The 8,882-nt window shown below is 37.6% G+C and overlaps 1 protein-coding gene across 2 annotated transcripts; it reads left to right on the top strand.

Moving 5' to 3' along the window:
- Positions 1-738: 738 nt before the first annotated feature.
- LOC130565965 (uncharacterized) lies at positions 739-3,497 on the top strand. Of its 2 annotated transcripts, none has more exons than XM_057353144.1 (7): positions 739-1,027; positions 1,210-1,302; positions 1,491-1,651; positions 2,133-2,260; positions 2,452-2,620; positions 2,720-2,841; positions 3,205-3,497. In XM_057353144.1, the coding sequence occupies exons 3-7, from the start codon at positions 1,603-1,605 to the stop codon at positions 3,334-3,336; spliced, it is 600 nt and encodes a 199-aa protein (XP_057209127.1). In that variant the 5' UTR covers positions 739-1,027; positions 1,210-1,302; positions 1,491-1,602; the 3' UTR covers positions 3,337-3,497. The 2 variants fall into 2 exon arrangements, with proteins under 2 accessions (XP_057209127.1, XP_057209126.1); XM_057353143.1 differs by having other exon boundaries at positions 2,076-2,260.
- The last annotated feature ends 5,385 nt before the right edge of the window (positions 3,498-8,882 follow it).

Below are 8,882 nucleotides of genomic sequence, written 5' to 3'. Positions count from 1 at the left end.
AAACGCATACGATTCAAATTTTAGTGTCTTGCAGTGTTTTCACGGGTATCTATATTTATATAACCGAACTCCGTAAACACGTGACTCATGAGTACTAAATCAAAAGTGCACAGAGCATGGAACTTTTGTTGGTCGGAGTTAACGTTATTTAAACGGAACTCACCGGGGTTGCCCCTCACCAACAGTGCTAATGATAAAAGCTAAAACGACAAGAAACAGCTCTGAAAAAGCGCACTGTGGAATTTTATATTTCCTGGCCAGGTATGATATTAACTGTTCCATGTTTGCTAGTGATATGCATATGTGCCTGACGAGCGCGCACTGAACATGCCATGGCGCCAAATTCTTCAATTCACTTAAACGGTGAATCTGAGAAATGGCATGGCTTAACAATTATGTGATCGTGCCAGGATGATGACAGTGACCAATATAACTGCTACTTTTAACCCTTTTTACGGTGCTTTAGACAAAACGTGTTGTAAAAAAAATCGATTAGCAGTATACTGTATTTTTTAACGTTAAAGCAGGTTTTTGCCTGCATAGAGAATTATTATCTATAAACAAAATTTTGTGAGGTGATTTCATGAAAAACGAACAACATACTTTAATAAATTATCATCTGGAAATGCAGCTGCGCCATTACGCCACTTTGGTACGTGGCGCTCTATCGTCATCAACACAGTGAGGCGCTGACAAAACTTTAAAGAGAGAAAAGGAGAAAGCTTTTTTTGTTCCGTATTGTTCAAGACGATGATGTTTATTCTTGGAAATGCATCTAAAAATCGGTTTATCTTACGTTTGAGTTATTTTAAGTATCAACAATACAGCCGCAACAATAGGTGGCGCCAAATACGTGTAAAACGAGTTTACCCTTATGATTAGGACTGAAGCAACCATTCCGGTTAAAAATGCTAACAGTCATAAAAAACTCGTCTATTTTTTCTCTCTTAGAAGTGGAATTTTATTGTAGTCTTGCAATCTGCTTATGTTAATAAAATGTTGGTAGGCTACATGGGTCCACATTGAGGTTAATAACCTAAATAATATTAAATTGTACAATTGGTTTATGGTATGCTACAAACTTAAGTGTTTTTAAAAGCGATTGTTGTTGCATTTTACCAGTATTTACCATACTTTATTTACAATATATACAACTATGAGGTAAAAGTTTGTGAAGAAACCTCAACAGATTTGCTTTCTCTTCAACAGCTTTCGTCATGTTGGTTAAAGTTCAGTATCAAGGTGTGAAGAAATTTATAAAATTGCTTAACGATTTTATATTCCAACATTTTCTCAGTGAAGGTAAGTTATTTGTAGCTTGTGCTTATGTTTAGAAATCTGCTTATTATAAACGGTCATATAGCAGCTTTATGATGTGATGAGCTGACATCAGAAGTCCAGATTTGGCTCCTGCCATTGATGTTTTACTTATTCAGTAAATATGAAAAATAAATTAAAATGTCTGTTTATTTGATAAAATTATATTTCAGTTAAAAGCAAATTCGGGCTTGCTAGAACTGCAGTTCTTCAAGTCTTTGATGACACGGACACCAGTGTGGAGTACGACATCTTCCAAGAATTGATTGAAGCCAGTCCAAATTTATGCTTAACTATAAGATGTCTGGAAGAAATTTCTGCTGGCCTGCCTGGGGTAAATATAAATCTATAATTTTATAAATATAGTGACAATTCAGACTTTATTTCAAGGACTTCAGTGTAGCAATAGCCAACTTTGAGATAAAAAATGTATTCGGGAAAGACAAACACATTTACTCTCGTTCATATAGTAGATACTTGTATTGAAATTATCTTAAATGAGGAACATAACAAACGATTAATCTTGAGGCAACACCACACAAAACAATAGAGACACAATGATACATATGTTGGGCATTCTTAATTTTACCTGTGTTGTCATTGTTGTGCTTGATGGAACATTTTCTAAACTCGTAAAGTTTTGGATCAGAGTGTAAAAGGTTTGTCTGTAGTCCTGTTTAAATAATGCCTTTCCAGAAAACATGATCATCACAATCACAGATCATCAACCCCCAGCACTTGCACTGATACTCTTTCAGTCTCTTCCACTGACCATGAGGAAAGAGACCCAGCAATTTCCTTCCTTGTCCATACAGCTGATGAAGTTGACGTTATGCAAAAGATGAAGGAAACTTTCAAGCATAGACAAGAACTTGTACACAACTCTGGAAGATCAGCTGACATCCTTAATATCTTTCCAAGATTTTTGGATGCGAAAGGATTGGTAAATATAGCATTACTCCTTTACAAATATTAAAGTTTTAAGTTCGATTTTAGATTTGCTGGTTTTATGTAATTTTTACAAAAGTAATGACTACTCATAGATTTATCACTCTTACTTAGACATACACCTCTCAGACGTGGTCACAGAGAGTTCAAGTAAATCAAATATCTTGAAATATGCTTCTTCATTAGGTAAATCAGGACTTTGCTCTGCTGTTCAATGCCGAAACATCCAACAAGTTGCTTGAGAGGTGGGAGACGGCATTCAAGCATAAGGTCATCAATGAAGCCAAATCTCTTACTTCTACAGCAGAAATCCTGTGTCTTCTCAGTGCAGCAGAGGGCCAAGGATCGGAAAATGGTTGGCATGATTGTTATTGTTTCTGATTTGATTTGGTTTTTTGAGTACTAATACATATTATCCTATATTTATCCCCTCCTCCTACAACCACTAAATCAGACTGGGACAGTGATATGTCATCTATCCTGCTACTGGTGCATCTCTTGCCACCTTCTCCAGGGAGGAAGAAGACTAAGATCAGTCCAACAGAGGCAGTTGATAGACTTGTGCATTTTCATAAGGTAAAACTTAAAATACTGTTGCAGCGTCTTTGTGTGATCTCAATGTGTAAGTTATTATGGTTGTAAATACTGGACACCATTTAAATGTATGTTTTGGACATTCTGTTGGTCTACAGAGCTTGGATTTCCTTAAAAAATTCTTCAGTTGATTTCTGATGATGTAAGTCACATGTATCTTGGGTGGCCTGAGGGTGTGTCAGCACCTTTTTTGGGTGAAATGTTGGGTGATCAAACTGGTTTCTTTTCACAATAAATTAAGGAGGTTTGAACTTTTTATATTATGTTTTTTTGTGTGTGAATAAGTGAAGTTTCTTTTTTATATAATTTTTTAATTAAGATTTTTCCCTCTTGTGTATTTTTCAGTCTTGCACCAGTATTGAAACCCATCTCAGTGAAAGGGAGGGCTGCCAGCTATACCTACTTGGATTAGGAAGGTTCAAGGGCAGAATCGAGAAATTCTATGTGGTTGTGTACACATTAAAGCCAAAACTCTAAGGTTCTACAGACCTTTTGATTATTAAAGCCAATGCTCTAAGGTTCTACAGGCCTTTTGATCTACAGCGTCCATATGGGTCAGACGGTGAATATGTTGTTCCTTCATTTATGTTGGTTTGACATGTTTATTTGTTCAAAATAAAAGATCAAACTGAGACAGTATGTTGGCTCTTCTTTAATTGATTTATACATGTATTTACTGTATCATTATTATAGATTAAATTAAATTACCTTAATCAGGACATGTATAACACTAAATTAGTGTCCAGTTAATCACATAGTGTTAAACTATTGACACATTATAGTGTAGTTTCAACACTTATTTGGTGTAAATGAAGCCTTTAAGGAATTAAAAAGCACACTAGTGGTGTTAAAGCTGAACACTTCCAAGTGTTTTTATAACACTGTGCAAGTGTAAAAAATATAACACTTTTAAAAATGTTAATTTAACTCGATTTAGTGTGGACCTATATAAACCCCGAAAAAGAGTTGATTTTCACACTGCTGGTGTGAATTTAACAGGACATCGTGTAAATTTGCTGTGTTACTCTGGCTTAGACTTTGAGGCTAGTTAAATATACTGCATAACTACTAGTGGCAAATAAAAAATATGTTGCGTTTTGAAAAGAGGTTATCAGTAAAGTTTAGTTTAGTAAAAAATTGTAATGTGAATATTTGCTGTTGTTAAACTCAATGACAACACCCTTAAGAAATTAACCATGATGGCATGGCATTCAAGTTGCTGGAAGTCAGCCATCTTATAAATGTAATGTTTTTGGACATACCTGGTTATGATAATATTCAAATCATCCTCTGTGTGATAAGAGGACGCCAATCCAATGCAGTCCGTAAAGGTTCTTTGACAGTTTAATAAAAAACTTCTAAGAGCCATCCTAGACAGCATTCAACTTTTCCACCTTCGCAGACAAAAACCGCCAAAGTTAAAAAGGGGATTCTGGGACGTAGAGATGAGATGACAACCCATGGCATAGGACTGACATCACAACCAACGTATCACTCAGAACTTATACGTTTGCCTACGTACATGCCAACGTACAATTACATCTCATTCACGAACAAGATGTTACGTGTGACGTCTTGCATAGGTATTTGATTACCTAACAGCGCATCATCCCTCACGCAAAAATGTTCGTCTGATGTTTATATACGTATATAGCAACGTGCCATCGCATCACAAATGCAAATATAATCTTAAACAGAGCAACGCTATTGGCTGGTGTACGGTCTGACGCGATCACCCGAACTCAACCTTCGTATTTACGCGTACAAAATTGTCATGTTGACGCGTCCAAATTTCACGTGTTTCGCGTTACATGTTTTGTCCCCGTTCGCGTTCCATACACAAGAGCGCGAATGGCAATAGTTATCGCGGACGTGGCGGCGGTTCATAATATACAGGTTAAGAACCCCCTTCCGCGCAATCGCGATAAACTACTGTACATTGCTCCAGGCACCTTCTCGCCTTGGTGAATATTACGAAACACGCCTCTAGTCACAGATTTCGATAATGTACAGATTATTCGGCACAGCACCGGCGTGAAATGAATTGGCGGAAACGTGAAATACTTTACCGATTCTCAGCGGACATTGCCTTCATAAATGAAATTTAACCATGCTGTTCTCTATAACTCAGCTTGCGGGAGTCTATGGAAGACAGTTATGCTGGTCGGTACATCCTAATACAGAACAACTGTAGTGCCTCCGTGGCGCAGACATTGTGTAGCTCCAGTGACGATCTAACAATGGCGACTGTTGTACTTCCCACATGGGCTGTGTCTAAGCAAATAAGGGCCCTTTTCACAATGACGTCACTTAACTTCCGCCTTTTTGCAAAGCAGTGTATCATAACATCCGTCTTGCAACAAACAAAAGAAGAAGAACTTCCGTTTTGCTGTCGCGCTGGAATTTAACAACAGTGAGAAAAAAACTGACAGAACACGTATTCAAGTACTTATCCTAGCACCTTCGCTAACACAAAAAGAAAACAAAACACTTACCTTCATAATCAAACAGGTACTGTTCAACGAAGAATTTGTATCCTTTCTCTAGCTTTGATCTTGTCGTTAGCGAAAATTTGTCTGCAAGACGTTGTACATCATCTAGACGTATTTGTGGCAGATGTGCAAGCCACTTGGTAAACTCCATTCTGAGGCGCTAGCGGAAGTAACTTCTTGAGTTTTACTGGCGGTTGGCAAACCAGCTTATAGGTGCATTACCGCCACCTTATGAACTGGAGTGCTAGCGGAAGTAACGATACACTGCTTCGCGGCAGAACGGAAGATGCGTGACGTCATGTGAAAAGGGCGTATTGGCAGATCGTCACCACTGCTGGGCGGGCTTTGCCGTTGAGTGACGACATTAACGGCAGAATTCAAATCTTTGCTTTTACCAGCAGGGTTTTTGAATTACGCAAATTGTTAAAAAAGGAGTGAGCACATTTTTAACTGTTTAGACTGCTTGTTTACAGACACTGTGGACACGTATTAATGTTTTAACACATTATAAAAGTGAATTTTGCAAATATACGTGCCCTTTAAATAAAACTTGGATTGAGAGAAAAAAAAAAGTTTTGCAAACAAAAAGAAAGTTTTGCAAAAAAAATTAAGTACTCAGAGATAAAATATTTTTTTCCCAAAGAAAACCTTTAGCAGCAATGATTTTGCAACACATCTTTTCCTTTGCAGTACCTACTAATTCATTTGCACCGCCCCTTTAATTCTGCGTTTCAGCCACCAGTGCTTTTGCGACTCGGTTTTTCTTGGATCTGCAGCGCGTACACTGCTTTACTTTACTTTGCGTTTGGCTTTTGGGTAGTGGGTGGCGGATCGATCCTGAAGTATCGATACTTTCGATACTGAGGTTGTATCGAAAAGGATCGATCCTAACATAAAAATATCAATACNAAATCCAGGATAACATCGCTGTGATCTATTACCAGATGGAAGGCACTGTTGAAAGACAAATGTTTTCAAGGCGACGCCGAAGTTGCCTGTTTTCTGCTAGACTGGTAAGACGCCGTTTGTCTCTAATTCGTCTGGCAGCATCACGTTTGCGCTTCTTTGACGACGGAGATTCACGCTCTGTCGGCTCTTGTGCACAATACGCATGGTCCTCCATTTTATCAAAACTTCTAAGACAGAACAATCAATTGCTTCAGCTAGACGACGACGACTACTCCTCCTTCTCTCCGTACTACACTTACTACTTTGTGCGTCTTCAACTCAGTGATGACGCAAGCTGCGTCTAAAAACACACATGAAGACCAACATATACGAAACGCGCTCTGTAGATCTGTTTGTCCGTTAGAGCTTACTGTACAAAACATGGCTGCGCAACATAACAAATTTCATGTAGATAGGCCCGCTCCTTATGTAGATACAACTGGTTTATTCTAAGGTAATAAAAACATAACTTTTCATTACGTAAGGTTTTTATACACATCTAAAGACAGTTTTGTATGTTATATTGCATTTCTGTTAATAGATCATACAAAACATCCCGCACTGTACCTTTAAACCTCTGATTTAACTGTAAACTGTTCTGATTGGTGCAACACACTGTGTTAAACATGTAACATATCATCTCTTCTCGTTGTGTTCTAACTATTATTTACTTTGGGGAGCAAAATGATCCCCGGGACTTCAGAAGGAGTAGGTGCTTTAAGCGCATCATTGTGCGTCCGGGATGCGCATAACTGTAAATAACGAAGCGAATGCATTAAGTGCATCATTCTGAGTTCAGGGTGCGCAGGCTCGCTTTAACGCCACTCTGCATTAGAGTCTTTTATACGGTGATAGTTTTGTACAATAAACAGAGACAGATAGTAGTATTTTTACTTTTACTCAATTTCATTATGAGGCTAAAAATAGAGTCGGATATTGCTTAGAGGAAAAAAAATACAGAGCATATATCATGCTCTAGTATTTCATAAACACATTTTTAAATGCTTTTATCCAAAGCGACCTACAGATGAGGGAAACAATGGAAGCAATTGGAACAACATAAGGACAACAAAAAGCATAAGTGCAGTAAAAAAAATTGTCTCATATAGCCTACCACAGTATACAGAGCTAATTTATTTTTATTTTTTACCTTTAATACAGTACTTAAGTACATTAAAAAATCAGTCTTTTTTTACTTTTAAAATTAAAACTACTTAATTAAAAGAAGATAGTGATTTTAATGTAAACACGGATTAAAATGTTAAAACAACAATATTTATTTATAAGATGTAGTGGAGTAAAAAGTATGATTTGCTTTAAAGAGCAGGTTTAAAGGTTTTTGTAAGTGTCCTAATGTTGTATTAGAGTCCCCAACAACATGTTCAAATGCATCAAAGGAAAAAAAAGGTGCTATTTTCTTAAAATAAGCATTTAGTATCTATCCATTTCTCAAAGATCCCTAAACGATTCCTCCGAAGCTGTTCAAATTTTCCGCTTCTCTAAGCTCCTCCCTACCGCGAGTCCAGTGTGCTCCGATTGGCCAACTGGCCCAATCAGTTGTGATTGGTCTTTCTTCATACACTGCGTGTCAGAAAAGAAACGCCCATTACCACAGTTCTTATCTCAGGAAGGTTTTTGTAAACAAAGACGCTGTGTGTAAAAATGGCATCAGTATTACCATATCACAAGTTTTTAATAGTGACTAAATTAGTGACTAAACGATTAAGGGATACAGTTTGTATAATACTACGACATGTAGAACGACAACAGTCTACAATAACCGCCACATTATTAGGTAAGAGTTGGATTATTAAAACTGTAACACTGTTAACTTATACGTTGTTTACCTGGAAACCTACAGCTGTACTAAATATACAACACGGATTAGCACAATTACTTTAACGTATATTGTAAGCACTCAATTTAACATGTACACATAACGTATTTATCATACTTACAGCTTGTGGTTCTGAGACGCTTGTTAGTCCAAATAAAGTTGGTATTGACTTATCTTTAAGGGTCTAGCGGCTGGCAAATCCCGCGTTGAACTCGCCAAAATTTGAGAACCAGTCGTCGGTAAAATGACGAGCACATTACACAAGGTTGAAATTGTACTGCAGTGGTATCGTGGAAAAAAAATGTAACCACCGATCCTTCACATCGCCATCCTTTGGCAGCGAAAACAAAGTACATTTGCGTTCACAGCACAAACACAGCATGTTGTATACGCAACACTACCTGAAGTGCTAGTGGGCAGGTCAGAGTGTTCCTGTTTCGCGGGAAGGCGGGGATTGTGCTGATGCATTACAGTGTGACGTATCGATGTTACACTCAAAAGATTCGAAAGCCTAACGATTTGTTTGGGCGGTTCGGAGTCGACTCCTTATTTTGGAAGCCAATATCTTAATTTATCATGGACTTTTTGGAATAACAACTTTGCAGATCGTCAAAATTGAAGGAAAGCTACGTTACACACTGAAATGCCGGTAATTTTATGAGATTCATGAAACCTGCTCTTTAAGGGCTCAGCATACTACATTTGAAATCGAAAAACGACCGTCTGTGACCTGATTTCGAACAAAA

The sequence above is a fragment of the Triplophysa rosa genome, linkage group LG15 (genome assembly GCF_024868665.1).
Source record: "Triplophysa rosa linkage group LG15, Trosa_1v2, whole genome shotgun sequence".
Classification (NCBI taxonomy): domain Eukaryota; kingdom Metazoa; phylum Chordata; class Actinopteri; order Cypriniformes; family Nemacheilidae; genus Triplophysa; species Triplophysa rosa.
This window is presented reverse-complemented; position numbering and strand designations above follow the sequence as displayed.